The 15,216-nt window shown below is 38.9% G+C and overlaps 1 protein-coding gene and 1 long non-coding RNA gene across 2 annotated transcripts; one reads left to right on the top strand and one right to left on the bottom strand.

The window, feature by feature from the left end:
* Positions 1 to 4,767: 4,767 nt before the first annotated feature.
* On the bottom strand, positions 4,768 to 10,898 carry LOC311276520. The gene is made up of 4 exons (XR_014625069.1): positions 10,688 to 10,898; positions 7,731 to 7,783; positions 5,640 to 5,732; positions 4,768 to 5,499 (listed from the first exon to the last, which is right to left on the bottom strand). It is a non-coding gene; the product is annotated as an uncharacterized lncRNA (long non-coding RNA).
* Positions 10,899 to 12,071: 1,173 nt separating this feature from the next.
* Positions 12,072 to 14,827, top strand: pou3f1 (POU class 3 homeobox 1). Its single transcript, XM_084385051.1, has one exon. It carries the CDS (start codon positions 12,134 to 12,136, stop codon positions 13,238 to 13,240), a length of 1,107 nt encoding a protein of 368 aa, XP_084241177.1. The 5' UTR covers positions 12,072 to 12,133; the 3' UTR covers positions 13,241 to 14,827.
* The last annotated feature ends 389 nt before the right edge of the window (positions 14,828 to 15,216 follow it).

Here is a 15,216-nt window from a genome sequence, read left to right on the forward strand (position 1 = left end):
GAATAAAATGAAGTGTGACAACATATGAATTTCAAATTTGCGGAGAGACATCAAAGTGCGCCATCCTGGGCGCCTTCGACAAGGACGCACACTGATTTTTAATCCAGTCGCCCCGATTGTATCGCCACCCTAACGAAGAGCTGAGCGGGGCCCTGCCAGAGAGAGTGGCACCGGGCAGAGGGAGATAGAGAGAGGGAAAGATCAGAGACGAGAGAAGAGGAGATGGAGGAGGAGGAAGGCGAGAAGAAAGGGAAAGCTTTTCCAAACACAGGCGGCCGAGCCCTTTGTTGTCGTTTCGATCAGAGGGCCCCTTTCATCAGAGCGGGAACCGTTTCCACTCCTCTCAGTTTTGGTAAGGGGGAGTGAGTGTGTGTGTGTGTATGTGTGTGCACGTACAAGTGTTTGGTGATGGTGGGTACCCCTCGAACATCACCATCTGAGGACTTTAGCCTCGGTTCAAACTTCAGTTACAGTTTAAATATGACACTGTCTGCGTCTGTCTATGAAGGGATTTTTTTCCCCTAATGCACTTCTGAGAAATTAATGAAATTAAGTAGGGTTTAAGCATTGAAATTAAGCATGGTGCCAAATAAACTGTTTATTATTATTATTATTAACATTTTTTATTAAAATATTATTATTATAAAATATTTTTAAGAGGTCATGAAAATTTACTTCGAATTTTTATTTTCAAAAATACATTCTCATAGTGAAATTATGGAAGCTTGTTTCCGCCACTGAATAAAAAAATAAAAAAAGGTAAATGCAGTTTTTATCTAACAATTCCAACTTTTTTTCTTGCAATTGAAAGTTAACCTTTTGCAATTCTGAATTGCGTAATATAAACTGGCAATTGCGAGTTACAAAAACAGAATTGTGAGATATAAACTGGCAATTGCGAGAAAATAAATCAGAATTGCACATTTATACCTGGCAATTTTGAGGGAAAAAAAAAGTCTGTACTGCGAGATAATAATAAATAAATAAAAATATTCTGTGGCAGAAACAAGCTTCCATATGAAATAAATATCTTAAAGAGATAGTCCACCCAAAACAGAAAATTCTATCATCAAACTCATGCTCATGCCATTCTAAACCTGTATGACTTTCTTTCTTCTGTGGAACATGAAAGAGAGAAGATATTTTGAAGAATGTTGTTAACCAAAGAGTTTCGTTTCCCATTTACTTGCATTGTATATTTTATTTATTGTTTCGCAATTGTCATTTTGGGTGAACAATCACTTTAATTTTGTTTATAATATGTTTTATTTTAGTGGTTTAATTGCATATATTTGTTTTTACTTTCATTTGTCACTTGGTGGGTGATAATTTTGGACCCTGCTTGTAAGCATAGCCAAGTGAAAAAGTTTTGTGCAGTTACAGATTGTGGAAGAACTGATGCAACAGCGAGCATACGGTGACAGTGTAGAGAGACAGGAAAGACAGTACAAGCGTTGCTACCGTGCCAGTCTATGTGGCTTAGCAACCAGAGGAAAGAGATCCAAACATGAGCGAGAGCATGAGAGAGTGTGTTCGCAGCCAAGTATACTACAAGGAAAAGCTGCCTCTAAGCAGTGTCATGGGGTCAAATCCTAAATGGCTTTTACACGTTTTACACACAAACACATTTGCTCGCTCTCTCTGTCAAAAGAGAAGCTTTACCACTTTGCTACACAAATACAGGTTTAAGGATCTCGGTTGACAGTACAAAGGGTGCAGGTTCAATTCCAAGTGCCCTTGAGTACAGCACCCCAGGCTGCTCCAGGGAAACTGTCCCTGCTGGTATAATCACGGAAATTTCCTACTAGAAGAGTAGCCATGTAATATACAAAAAGCACACTTTTTACAAAACACAACTGTTTTACTTTTTTTTTTTATTGTTTTTAAGGCATCTCCGGAATTACATCATACAAAATAAACCATCATCAAGTGCTTTTTAATCTATTAAACAATGACAACATCAATAATAATAAATAAATATTAAATAAATAAAAATGAACAAACCTGAATCTAAAATAAACAATAAATAAATAATAGAAGTCATATTTATTTTTAATAATATTAATAATGTGTATTTTATTATTTGAATAATATTTAATTTTAATATATTGTGATCATTGTTTTTATTTAGAAAATTACAATAAAAAAATAAAGAAAATACTGAACAAGCAGACGGTTCAGTGTGTTTGTTTGTGTGATTGAGAGAGAGAGAGAGAGAGAGAGAGAGAGAGAGAGAGAGAGAGTAAAATGTTGGAATGTGACACATTTGGCAACATCATGCCCCATGGCCTTACCTGAGTACATGTGGTGCAAAGAGGACCTACAGGCACCACACCTGCTCCAGTCTACATCCTGCACATGCCACCCTGCAAGATACAAAGAAGTGTGAATGTGAGACTGTGTGAAGTGTCACCTCACTTAAAATGAACGAACCCATTTGCACATCTTCGTTCCTTAGAGTGCAAGTTTGCCAGGAAAAAACATCCTCATTTATACATGTGTTAATCATGGGTAATGCGCTGGAAATCTGCGTGTGACCTCAAACAAAGTTCCGTGATTTTTCATATCCTGGCACAGGCCTAAAATGTCTTGGAATTCCGAAGCTCAGGTTTGTGTCACATAAATAGCCTTTAGGTTTAAAGCATGTGAGATTTTGTCAGGTACACTGTGTGGTTTAATGACAGATGACTGTTTGCCCCCTTGTTCCTGTCCCTCATGCAACAGCAAAGTGTCCTGATGGGTTAACAAGAGTAGGGGCTGTTGTATCCGCAGCTGGAAGTTTTTTGGGTTGTGAGGAAGAGAGGAAAAATTGAATGGAAATCTCTCATAGCCCACAGCTGCCTTGAGAAAGGAGCCATTACTTACAATCTTGTACCCATGGGTCTGAGTTTGAGGGTTTGCTTGCTTCCTTTCTTTCTTTTTCAACTCCTCCTCATTCCCTTATAGCCGAAAGGACTGATATATCACATGTAATATTATGTGCATCTCGGTGTGTGTAAAATGTTTACAGGGGGAAAAGATAGACATGTTGCCTTTTTTCAAAAGTCCAATTAAAGTCTTAAATCATTTGTGTTCGTTTTTAAATACATATCTAAAATAAAGATGTGCGAGGTTTTCCTTACACTACTGTTTTGTAAGATTTTGTTGATCTAGAAATTAAATACTTTTATTAAGCATGGATGCATTAATTGATCAAGTGTGACAATAAAGACTTTTACATTTTCATTTTTTTTTATTTCAAATAAATGCTGCTCTTTTGAACTTTCTATTCATCAAAGAGCTTCCACAAAAATATTAAACAGCACAACTGTTCTAAACATTGTTAATAATAAGAAATGTTTATTAAGCACCAAATTAGCTTATTAGAATGATTTCTGAAGGATCATGTGCCACTGAAGACTGGAGTAATGATGCTGAAAATTCAGCTTTGCCATCAAAAGAATAAATGACATGTTTCAGTATACTGAAATAGAAAACAGTTATTTTAAATTGTAATATTTCACAATATTAGGGTTTTTACTGTATTTCTGAATAAATAAATGATGTCTTTGTGAGCATAAAAGACTTCTATAAAAAAACATTTTTTTTATTAATTAATAGTATATTTATGAATATTAATCAAATATTATTACATGTATTATTTATTTTATTTCTAATAACTCATTTTAATAGTCATTGCAGTGTAACCTAAATACTTTGTTTCTTATGATTCCATGTCAAATCCCAAGTCACATTCTTAATGTAAGTGTGGCTCAAGTCCGAGTCTCTTCTGACAGAAGGCTGTTGGTATGAGAGATGAGTGTATGTGTGTGTGTTAGGACAGTAAAGAGATAGAGATGTGTTTAGCTGAGAGTGTAAGAGAGAGATAGAGAGATGCGGCGTGCACTGCCTCCGGCTACCATTATGTCTTCCATTTGTCTGTAGAAGTATGGGTCAATGTGTGTGAGAGGATGTTTGTCTGTTTTCTGTGGTTAGTCGTGTGTGTGTGTGTGTGTGTGTTGGGGGACAGGGGTTGTTCTCATTATCATGTGGTGTGTGTGATTAGCAGGCTAGCTGCTGCAGTAGGCAGACTGCATCGTTTACCATGCTGTCAACACTACAGCCTTCCACCGAGCTTGGCTATTACTCACCATACAACACACACACACACACCGACATGTTCGCTACATGTGTGGGTGTGCATGACCAAGACAAAATGCAGCAGAACTGCGCACAAGCATTCATATACATAATTTGCATAGTATCGAACTCAAATCAAATCAGCACATAGATAATTGAGAGTGATGGCGAAAGAAACAAAAACTTTTTTGCACACATCCGTGTACGTTACTGAGATGAATCAACAGCACTAGCCAGATTAACAGACACATACAGTCAAACCATAAATGCGTACAGTATGAATACAAAGAGAGATTTTGCATAACTACTCTGAACCACACACAAGGACTCTGAAAAGCAAATCAACAAAGCCTGTCATAAAAGCATAGATTGCATTAAAAAATCTTTTTAATTTCCAGAAAAGGATTGTTAATTATTTGGTGGTAAAATAAGTTTGGCGATTCAGAAGGGCTCAAAAATAAGTGCCGTAATCTGAGATGCATCCTCTTTTTTAAAAAAAGAACACTTTCCCACCCCATAGATGGAAAAGAAAAGAGCGCGCGTGAGAGAGAGAAAGCGCATCTAAAAGAAATGGAGGGATTAGGGCTTTGCAAGAGTTTACTATGCTCATTTTGCACGGGGACCTGCAGGATTATAGATAACAAATGTTAGCAGACCTGCTTGCCGAGAGAAAAGTGCGTCTGTTCGTGCTAAAACAGCAGAGTTGGCTTTTGCAATGCTGCTTAAAGAAGGAAAAGGAGTGCAGAAGAAAAAAAGATAAAGAGGAGTATCGGAGCGGGTGGGAGGAGTGAAAGAAGAGAAACGTCGTAAGCGGAAAAAGGAGGCTGCTTGTAAGTTGCACACTTTGCCAAGACGCAGTCGGGGTGATGTATCACGCGCAGCGATTGTTAATTAATGAAGCGATTAATTGTGCCGACCGGGCGATTGAGGAGATTTTCAGCGAGGTGCGAACCTTAAGCCGATTTAGTTAGTCTACACACAAGAACAGGCTCTGAGTGTGTGTGTTACACTTTCCACTCAAGCAAACTAAGCCTTCCTATAAACTCTTCTTGCTAATCATCACCCATGCATTCCCAGCATGCTCTGGCCTTCTCTCCCTCCCAGTCCATTCCAGGACCTGCGGGGCTGAAATTGCAGTTGGGACCTGGGGGGATTCAGGCTTTGCTATCTTGACTGACCCAAGCGCCAGCTGCTCTCAGACTGGTCAATCCTCAATTAAAAGCAGTCTAATTTAATTCAGTCTGCCCCGGCGAGTGCTTGACCACAGACGACATCGAGACAGGAGCACTTGGCGTCTGGTCGTGACCGCTTTTGGGCTGGAGCTGGTCTGGTCACTCCGCTCTTTGCCATCACCGTCTCCTAGCCGGTCCCAGTACAGAGCTGCCCTCGAAAAAAAACACACACATAAGGTACATATAACCCCGTGGCTACAAGTTCAGTGCGAACATATCGTGCTGATCTCAGAGCATCTGTTGCTAAAGCAGCCTCCCTAACTAGATATCATAGGGTCGAATTCATACCCAAATGCCCCTTGATCCCGTTATTGGCTTTTTCAATGGATTCCTCAGATGTCTCTAAAGCAAGTCGCTCGGTCCTTTCAGGCCCCTTTGAGCCTAATAAAACACAAAAGCGGGAAAAACAGACAGAATGAGTAAACACAGTGGAACTCCACGGAATGACCGAAGGGAACGATTTGGGTTCATTAGGCATGCATTAACATGAATTATTATCTAATTAAAAGGAAGCAAGTCATTAATAAGTTTGGTGAGGGCCTCTAGATGCTCTCTTGAGTGCGCAGTGACATGTGGAACTCTGCGGCGTTGTGCTGGTTAGCCTTACTGTGGCTGCCACCAGGGAAGAGACACACTCCAGTGCAACAGACAGTTTACATGAGGAAATCCACAAGGTTCATCAAATCAATCATTAAATATTTAAGTTACTGAATAATGATTAAATACGGCTACACAAGGTTCTTAGAAGTACTGTTATTTCCCAAGCTGAGTTTGATGAAAGAAAGAAAAGAAACAACTGTGGATTTTCTGATAATGTCACTCTACAACTTAGCCGTAAACAGATGCGGATGTCGATCTCACATCTCACACAAGTTACAATCACTATACATTGTGTATATATAAACACATATATGTAAACACAAACCTTTATTTTGGATGCGATTACTCGTTGCACAGCCCTATATATATATATTGATGTTGAGTATTTGAAACATGATGTTGTAATTTTTAAAACAATAATAGTTGTTAAATAACTATAAAGTTTAAATGTGATGTGCATCACATCTTTTATCTCTGGATGTGCTTTCAAAGAAATTATGTTTGCATATTTTCTCTATCATCATCATCAGCTTTCAGCTCCATTAGTCCTGTCAGAAGAAATTATGAAACCCAATCACCATTAAGCTGTGTATTATTATAAACATATATAAAAAAAAAAAATCATGGTTACACTTTATAGAAACTGTCATGACTACGTCGTCATAAAACATTTTTAGAATGTATATTATCTAACCATCAAGTAAAACATTCTAGATGGGAATGAAAATCATACTTTTTAAATATGTGATTGTGAACTACTGATCAGCATTATATGATGTTTGATAATGACTTATTAATGAATTAAAGTGTCATTTAATGAGATGTAAGACTAAAGAGAGGCCACATATATAATGGAATTTGATTCTTAAGTTAACATTCAACAGTAGTGTATGATTCAGAGGTCAAGTCCTGAAATCTGAAGAACAATTTGATATCAAGCGAAAGTGAACAGAAAATATTTGCTATTGCAATCATCCACCAAGCCTGAACATTAATGTCAGCGGTTGATAAGTGAGCGGATGGGTGTAGTGGCAGCTTGTCCAACATTACAAACCCACTGCATCACAGGGATTGAGGGGAAAGTGACGTTGAGTTGATTGACCATTGTGCAGGCAGACAGTGGAAGAGAGACCCAATGTATTCAGAAGCATGCTTCTAACCCCTTCAGCCCACAAGCTGTTTACCACTCTATCAGCTGCTTACCAAGGGTCTGGCTGCCATCCATATTCAGACGCCACAAATTCCACTGCTTATCTCAAAAAGCCCCCCTCCAAAAGCTCCCTGTTCCCCTCCACACATACATACATACATAAACGCATCTTTATGGAAGCAAGTGGCAAGTGCACACCTGGATGGGGGCAGGATAAAGATCGCCTTGAATTCAAAGCAAAGGATTGAGGCCTTGGCGGACAGAGCGGGCAGCAATACAGGTTACGGTGTGTGAATGTGTGTGAGAAAGAAGAAGAGATTGCAAAGAAAAAGATCTGTATTTTTATCAAATAAAAGCAGATAATTTTAAGGCACCGAAAAAAGCCCTGAATTAAATCATATAATTATAGATAGATATTAAATACAAAAGTAATTAATTAATTAGCATTACATTAAAATGCTAGTGTATTAGAATGGGGGGAAATGGAAAAGAAGAAATGACCAGTGATTTGACAATTAAAGCTACACTGAAGCATTACAAGCATCTCAAAATGTATAGAATGTTTCATATTTATTTTAGTTAAAGCATATCTGGCATCCAATACATCCTAATTTCGTTTAAAAACTCACCAGGGTTTTCAAGCAGGGGACCCCTGGGGGTCTGTGAAGGTACTGCAGAGTGTCTGAGGAGAAGATATATGAAAATTAATTTTCTAGTAATTATTTAAATTATCATTATGTTCTGGTGAGTTTTAATGAAAGTTATTACAGAATGTTATTGAGAAAATCTAGATTTCTATACTTGGGGGGTCCTGGGTTGGTCCTGAGTCTCTGCATGGAGGTGTCTGGGTCTATAACTATTGAAAACACCTGTCTAGGATCGGATACTGTAAGAAATTGGTGTTTTAAAATATCGTTTAATTTAAAAATGACTAGATTTACTAAATGCACTTCTGAACTTTTATCTATTCAAAATCCTCAGAAATGCCGATAATGGATTTTTTTTTTTTTTTATGTGGGTAGCCTGTAATTTATAAATAGGGTTGCCATCCATTAAAAAAAGTACCGACAGCGCCTAGAATTAACTGTGTAAAAAAAAAAAAGGTTAGTCTCTTAGCTGTTTCTCTTACACATTATGTTTTAAAAAGGCTTGTTCTCTGGCTGTGAGGGAAGAGTACCCTTCTCTCTTTGCACTGGCCAGTGATTGAAGTTAGGAACTCTCTCCATGGCTAATTGCGCGCCTGTGCTTTCACATGAATATTCATGCTTGCGTCTTCAGGGCCCCGCCTAATTAGCCCAAAGATAAATCGAGAGTTGGAGAGATATAGCCCACACCTTTTACGGAAAGGAAAACATTCCCGTTCCATTCCCTCGGGATGCTTGCGGAATCGCCTGAGTTCATTAACCAAAAAAGAGAGAAAGAGGTACCTGAAAAAGCGCAGAATGCCTCTGTAAATTCGTGGCTACTCAAGAAGCGCGCGTACCCATTACGCATGTCTGTCAAAGCCAACCGGTGAAAACAGAATGAGAGGTGAATCTTTAGTAGACTCTTTAATTAAAACACTCATTTAAGTTTGAGTCGATATGTCAGTATTGTACCCTACTGAAGGAGCTTCCTAAAGTTAGGTAGGAATTTTGTATCTATTTTTAAAAGTGTCAAAATGGACTTAACTCCAAGTAAATGTTCACTTCAATGGCCTGGCTACCCCTCATTATAGACATCAAAAGAGACATCAAAATCCATCATAATTATTGTCCTTGTTTACGTATTTATTTGTATTATTTATTACGTATAATTTGTTCTGTTATTTTTTTTTTATGCTGGAATGAAGATTGCAGCATTTTAACTTTAGTTTGTATCTGAGTGGGCTAGTGATTAAACATTTTTTTGAATATTTTAAAAGTGTAGTCTATTGATGCAATCAAATGAATAAACATGCAGAAATTTGAATTTCTACACAGGCTAATGCTGATACAGCCATTCAAAATAGAAGCTAAATGTCAAACCAATGAAACTTTCTAATATAAACTCTCTAATATGAAATTGTTTTAGCATTTGGCACCTACAGATAACGCCATGTATTAGCTGTTTTCTGAACTCTTTCTCCTGTGCACTTTTACGGCCTATGGTTAATGGAGGGTTTGACCGATCAGACTCTAATTATATTCAAGTGGAGGGGGTCCCTAGTGCAGATAAAAGCACGTGACTACAGACGCGTGAATCGTGAGAAAAGAAGACTAGTGCCTAGAATCCAATATTTTTGTGAACGAAAGGAGATATTTTGTATGCGAATTAAACTATGTTAATAAAACGTTGCTCTTATAGAGCTACTTGAATATCAAGTGAATTAATGATGTAATGAAAGCTAATTTTACAGAAAAGCCTATTTTATAGCCTATTTTAATTCAAGGCTTCCTGTTTATAATAACCTACAGAAAATCAACTTGTAACAGATAAGCAGAGATGAGTAAAACTTTTCTTTTTCTTAAACTTCGAGCTATAAAATTCTGTGAGCAGATTTAGTACATCCTGGATACTCAAAGGCCACGATTGTTCCCTACTGTCTTTCATTGCCATCTTACAAAACAAGGGCTATTATTTGTCTTTTCCTGTATGGCAAATCATTCATCTGCAGGATCAGTGTGATCCTTTCAAACTGCTCTCCATAGCAACCTCGTGCATCCCAGGAAAAATTCACCTCGCTCCACACAAGGCCATATTCTTTGCGAAGGGGGGGAAAAAAGAGAAGCATCTGGGCGCTTTTTGAACCACTTTCTTTCGCTGGCAAACTAAGCGAAGAGTTTGACTGTGCTGCTACTGTGACGCAGCTCTCTGGGCAGAAATGACCGCTCTTTTTATAGACTTCCAAATGAGAGAAACTGTACAGGGAAGCATCCTCGTTAACTGCGGCTCTCGGATTGCATTCGGCTATACAGCACGCTTTAGATTAAAATCCTGTCATCTGCTTGCCTGTGGGTCACATGTTCATTCTCGCCCTAAGTCATGCACACAAAATATCTTTAATTTGTAATAATATAATGGACGCAGAACCACCGCGTTTTTCATTATGAAAAAAAAAAAAAAAAAAAACCTGTGGTTAAACTTTGTTTACAAAATACATTCAGACAATATATTCAAACGTAAAAAAAAAGAGAATAGTCTAATATAAATGCTTAAAAGCCACTGGAGAGTTTAAAATATGTGAAGTTAAATCATTATCCAAAACACATATTATATTAGTTAAGATGCTTTACTCAAGTTATTAAATTATATAACGTTGTTCTTAAGAATGCAGTTTCTTTATATTACAATACAGGTGTAAACCACTTAAGAATATCGTATAAAAGGAACCTGCATGTTGTTTAATTTGGTATTAAATGCAATGATGTTGAAATATCCTTTCAAATATCCCTGCGAGTGTTATTGCATATGTGATAAATAAATAAATGGTGGCTTTACATAACCACGCCTTTGACAGAGTGGTGACGAGCACTTGTGACCCTAAGAACATCATTTAGGTTACACTTCCATGAACGCGCGAAGCTTGTGCAGATGGACAGATAGGAAAAGCAGTGTGTAAACTTACCACTGAGAAGCGTTTTGGTTTGACGTCTGAATTCTCCGGCACATTTCCTCGCAAAAGCCTGTGGAAACACCCCATAAAGAGCAAGACAAACACACAAACACGAACGTGAACTAAAAAAAAATACACTGAGGTAAATAATTTAAATAGAAGTGATACCAAAAAAATCTTCTAAAAAAGCTGTGGTTTTAGATGGAGTCGAACGTGTGCCTGATTGCGGAGTTTTAGACGACTGGAACAGGAGAGATGTAAGATTTGTTTAAAGCCCCACATTTCCATTTAAGAACGTGATTGTGTTTGCAAAGATCCCTTTCAATCTTCGCATCTCCCCCTCTCTACCCCTCAGCGTCTCCGAGGCTGCTTTGCAATTCATAGAATTGGTAATTTGCTATTGGGACAAAACGTGAAGGGAAAAATAATCAGATCAGCCGGGAAAGGAATACGGAGGAGGCCAGGAGGGAGAAACACTGGATTTCTCTCGAAGTTACTGTTTAGAAAGATGCTTCGAGTGAAGATATTGTCAACACGCCGCAGCTTTGGCTTTGTATGTTTGTAAAAATCTGTTGGCTTAATTTTGAGTTATATAAGGCAACAACTGAAATAGGCTATTTGTAAATGACAATTTTACTGAAATTTACTTTCAGTAAAATTTACATCAAATAGGCCTATTTCAAATACGTACTAGCCTATACGTTTAATTAAGGTAAATGAAATGAAATGGATAGTCTATTTATTTACATGGTCGGCGGTAGATTGTTTATGCATTTATGCATAATGATAGAGATTGTCTGATATGTCACAGTTACAGTGTGGGCGGTCTGTATTTCTGTATGTTTTATTAATTCGAGACATGGTTCCGTGATGGTGCATATAGCCTACTTGAATAATCATAACTAATTGTGTTATGTGGGTAACACTTAAATAATATTGCTATATAAACATCTTTTAATGTATCATACTGTTTTTCGTCGTTCTCGTGGGTGGCTCCTAAGATACTTTAAAACACTAATCTACTTGCAAAGAGGAGCGGTACAGTTACTAAAAGAGGCGATGCAAGGCGGGTCATTCTTCCACCCCACCAAAAAGAGTACCACACTCCCCCACGTGGTTATTTGCAAAACAACCCTCAAAGCCCAGTAATTTCCTACGGTTTTGCTGCTCACGCTCTCTTGACTAGTGGGGAGAGGAGAAGAAAAGGAAAAAAAGAGAAAGCGTCTAGTGAAAGCGGCCAATTGCGAGTAACTGGGATCACGGCGCCCGGCAGCCAACCAAGCGGCCCGCGAGAGGTAATAAGGAAACCTGGTGGGCTGTAGTCGGCGAGGAACCAATGCACGCGCAGGGGAGGCGTGTCTTAGCTCTTCCCTAAGACCTCCCAGAGCAGGTTGTTGCGTTTTGGGCTCTAAAGCTCAAAGATCTCCGAAGTGCTTGTCAGTTTTCTAAGTCGGAGCCATGGCGACAACAGCTCAGTATATTCCGCGGAATAACTCATTGCCTTCGAACCCGCTAATGCATCCGGATTCGGACAGGATGCACCAGGGGACGACCTATAGAGAGGTGCAGAAAATGATGCATCACGAGTACTTACAAGGGCTAGCGACCAACACGGGACATCCGATGAGCCTAACGCACCACCAGTGGCTGCCAACCTCCAACACCGACTGGACCAGCGGCACCCACATCGGACAAGCGGAGCACAACAAAGCCAGCGTGCAGAGCAGAGAAGACCTGGGGAACGGCTACCACAGATCGCACCTGGTCCACCAGCCGACGCAAAACAGCCACCACGGTTCATGGGCGCCGACCACAACACACCACTTATCCCCGCTCTCTCCCGCCTCCAATGGTCACCAGTCGCTGGTCTATTCGCAGACGGGCTACACTATGTTAAGCCCACAGCCGTCGCTGCACCACGGCTTGCGGGACCCGCTCCACGACGACGCGGGTAGCCACGACAACCAGATGGAGTCGCCCCAGCAGCCGTTCAGCCACCATCAGGACCACTCGGACGAAGACGCCCCCAGCTCCGACGACCTGGAGCAGTTCGCCAAACAGTTCAAGCAGAGGCGCATCAAACTTGGTTTTACGCAGGCGGACGTGGGCTTAGCGCTGGGCACGCTCTACGGAAACGTCTTTTCCCAGACCACCATCTGTAGATTTGAGGCTCTGCAACTGAGTTTCAAGAACATGTGCAAACTTAAACCTCTGCTAAACAAATGGCTCGAGGAGACAGATTCAAACACTGGCAGCCCCACGAATTTGGACAAGATTGCAGCACAGGGCCGGAAACGAAAGAAGAGGACCTCCATCGAAGTCGGAGTGAAAGGGGCACTGGAAAACCATTTCTTAAAGTGCCCCAAGCCCTCCGCCCACGAAATCACCTCTTTAGCTGGCACTCTGCAGTTGGAAAAAGAGGTTGTGCGTGTGTGGTTTTGCAACAGAAGACAGAAAGAGAAAAGAATGACACCGGTGGGGGTCCCTCATCCATCCATGGAGGACGTATACTCGCAAGCGGAGACACCCCCTCTACACCACACACTACAGAGTCCTGTCCAGTGACTGCTAGCATAAACAGGTCCTTGTTTCAAAATAAACTACAATGGATTTTGTTTATCTCCTTTGTATATCCCAAGACATCAGAGACAGAAAGTTTGGGAAGAGTTCGCTGACAGTGACCGGACAACTTATACGGGACGCCACTAATTCTGAATAACGTGAAAATGCATTAAGTACCGCGTCCGCATCGCGTGCATTTATCAAATCAGTACCAGTGTTTACGAAAATCGTATCGTTTGTGCCACCCTGGAAAAATTCGATTCTTTCACCGCCGAAAAAAGGGAGCTACGAGCCACGAAAAGGGCAATGTCTCCTTGGACAAAGGAGAGAGGACAGTGATTTTGTTAAAGCGATTAACCAGATTAATTATTACAATGATTATCTGTATTATTTGTGTCGTTTACTTTATTTTGAATGTTTAACGCTAAGATCTTTTTTTTTTTTTTTCTGTCTAGCGAGTATTTTACTATAATTTCAACAAAGACAGGTGAAATTCGTGATGGAAACAACAGGCACTTGGTCAAAACCTTCAATACAAGCAAGTGCAGGAACTGTTTACAATGATCATTTCTTAGCACCTGATATCGTCTAAAGATGCAGAGACGTTAAAATGGCAACATGAATACACTGTCTGAAACAATATTTAGTCATTTTTGAGCTCTCATTTTTTCCCTCTTTGCATGAGGCACTTATAATAATGTTATTTTAATTTCTTTTCATGTTTGTTTTGTTTTGTTTTACACTGTATTTGTTCGAGGTATACGACATTAATGCTTTACTTGTTTACAATTTTCTTTTCCAATTTCGTGTTATTTTGAACCGGCACTCTTTCCTAAGTCTGCTCCAGCGAAACATATTGAGAGTGATGAGTCAAAATGAAAAAGAAAGAAATATCTCAGGTAATTTTCAGTGCCCAAAAATCGTGCTGTACTCTTAGTTCTTCTTGATTATTGGCCAACTCTTGACACTCTCTATGTCAGCTGTGTCCGTTTAGTTTATGTTACTTCAATTTTACATCCTACTCATGAGCTTGGACATGGAGAAAAGTAGTTGTTTTACTGAATAAAGGATGTGTTTTCGGGACTTCTTTTCAGGATTGGGGTAAAAAAAAAATAAAAAAAAAAATAGGAGGCTGGTAACGTTTCGTGTCGTTTCTCAAGGTCTGGCATTTTTCATTGGACAGCAGGTGTTCATTTCTGAAATGTTATTTGAACAGTGTGAATATACAACCTTTTCCAAAAAAGTAATAAAAATAAAAATAAATTACAAGAGAAAAGATTTTAAATAAATAGTTGTCAGGATTATTTCCAATATGTAAATATGTCGAATATGTAAACATATGTATTTGTTCTGGGTTCGTTTTGTTTTGTTTTGTTTTCTGGGCAGTTTTGTACACTTACTAATTCCAAGAAGATATTTTAATATTTCATTTATGACCATTTATATATCTATATATTTATTTCCTACGTGTGTTTGGAGCTTTTTTTGTCCGGCTCTGTTGATTATGTTGCAGTGGATTACAAATGTTTTGTTTACTACATTGGTTGTATGTTGATTGCGACATGTAGACTGCAAAGTCACGTTTATATTTATGTTATAGTAATATTTTATTACTTACATAAAACATATATACAAGAACACGACTTCTGTCTTTTTTGAAGCACATTTTCACGCCTATCATGGTGATGGGGAACGAAATAAGGTTTCCTGAAATCCCTCTCAAGATTCTGTTTGTTGCGATTCAAACCTCAAAAGCGTTCAAGTTGGATGATGTGTTTAAAACAATGCACGGAATCACGCTTTGATCATATACATTTTTTGTTAATGCATGATTAAAAAAAAAGAAAAAAAACATTTTAAATTATGTTTTGTGAGCTATAAATGTTGAAATTTCGCTTTCGCTCTATTAAGATATCATTAAAAATTCGATTAATAAAACTGTACAGTCTGCGTAAGAGGACACTATAACATTACCGCAC

The sequence above is a fragment of the Rutilus rutilus genome, assembly GCF_951802725.1.
Source record: "Rutilus rutilus genome assembly, chromosome: 17".
Taxonomy (NCBI): domain Eukaryota; kingdom Metazoa; phylum Chordata; class Actinopteri; order Cypriniformes; family Leuciscidae; genus Rutilus; species Rutilus rutilus.

Coding starts and splice junctions, on each gene's coding strand:
- pou3f1 (XM_084385051.1), top strand. CDS start 12,134: ATGGCGACAACAGCTCAGTATATTCCGCGGAATAACTCATTGCCTTCG.